Source organism: Myotis davidii, unplaced genomic scaffold (genome assembly GCF_000327345.1).
Source record: "Myotis davidii unplaced genomic scaffold, ASM32734v1 scaffold1488, whole genome shotgun sequence".
Lineage (NCBI taxonomy): Eukaryota > Metazoa > Chordata > Mammalia > Chiroptera > Vespertilionidae > Myotis > Myotis davidii.
Window position 1 is genome coordinate 79,513 of NW_006298871.1, and position 1,379 is coordinate 80,891.

At 48.2% G+C, this 1,379-nt stretch overlaps 1 protein-coding gene across 2 annotated transcripts in view; it reads right to left on the minus strand.

The window, feature by feature from the left end:
• TCAF2 (TRPM8 channel-associated factor 2) overlaps window positions 1-1,302 on the minus strand; it is a 12,185-nt gene extending 10,883 nt beyond the window's left edge. For both annotated transcript variants that reach the window (XM_015570981.1, XM_006774514.2), the window contains exon 1: window positions 673-1,302. In XM_015570981.1, coding sequence (XP_015426467.1) covers window positions 673-1,295 — 623 coding nt within the window. In that variant the 5' untranslated portion in view covers window positions 1,296-1,302. The remainder of the gene's footprint in view (window positions 1-672) is intronic.
• Between the last annotated feature and the right edge of the window lie 77 nt (window positions 1,303-1,379).

The window sequence follows — 1,379 nt, forward strand, 5'->3', positions numbered from 1 at the left end:
TGAGTGAGATCATGTGATATTTCCAACCTCAGGAGGAAGGAGTGGGGGTAGGTGTGGGGAAGAGATCAACCAAAGGACTTGTATGCATATTTTGGAAAGTAATGCCATTGAGCTATAAGACTTAGCTTGTATGATGCTTCTATGTCTCTGGATCTATTTTAGTTATTATCTTCTCCCATTATATCTTATTAAGAAATGTATTGCCAATAAAATTTTAGTATTTGTTTTTAAAAGACTTAGCTTGTAGACTTGGCTTCCATTCTTAACTGTTATCCCAGAATCTTCTGAAAAGCACCTCCTAAAATTTCACCTAATGATAGAAAACTTTCAATATGGAGAGCCATCATTAATGAAATTGCTAACCTGAGGGTTCACACCATGTACTTATAAAAATGTCTAACTGCTATCATCCAGCTGAGTGGGTGACTGATGGGCCCTGGTTCTGGTGGGCAGGGTAGGATCCTGCTTCCTTCCTTGACCCAACAGCTTGATGACCCTGTGAAAATTACTTCCCCTCCCAAAGTTGCCATTTGCTCATTGGTTTCTGGGCTTATTAAATAGTGATCATGATCTTTAGGGAATAATGGAGACACTGTGGCAAAGGGAATGGAAAGTTAATCCTCATTTCAATAGGGTCATTGGGAAAGACTCCCTGAGGGACATATTACTCACCTGACCTGGAGTGGGATCTTGGGCACCTTCCTAGAGACTTTGAATGGGCCTCTGTCCCCATAGGTGTCGGTGAAGTACACTCCAGCCACACTGGTCGCCAGGTTCCCAGGGAACCTGGATAGCACCTTGTCACAGCCGTGCTGACTGGCCCAGTACCAGGCCTGGCCCCCAATGAGCAAGCCCCCACCACGTTTCACAAACTGGACCAGCTCTGTAGTCAGGGTTTCATTGTAGGCATTGATGCAGTACACCCCTGAGCGGTCTCCCAGTTCTGGCTGAACCTGTGCCTCAATCCCAGAACCCCGCAGGATGGTAACTAGTGGTTCCAGGGAGGTGTGCACTCCCACGGGAGCCCCAGGAGAGGGACGGAGCCAGTTCACTGCATTGAGAAGAAATGGAGCTAAGCCAGCATCCAGCAGGTAGCCCTCATGGGACACCACCACCAGGCGGCCTCGGCCATAGGAGGACGCAGCAATGAGGACCTGGCCCCTCTTATTCACCAACACTGGGAAGGCAGCCTCTCCAATGAGAAGCAGTTCACACGGGATGGGGCCTTCAGGGACATTCCAGCTTGTCACTCCATTTAGAAGGGCCTCAAAAGCCACCATGGGAGTTGTTGCCATGATCACTCAGCTGCTGCAGAGAAGAGCAAAGACTGTGATCAGAACAGGTGAAGCAGTGAGTGAACACAAGAAGGACTGAATACA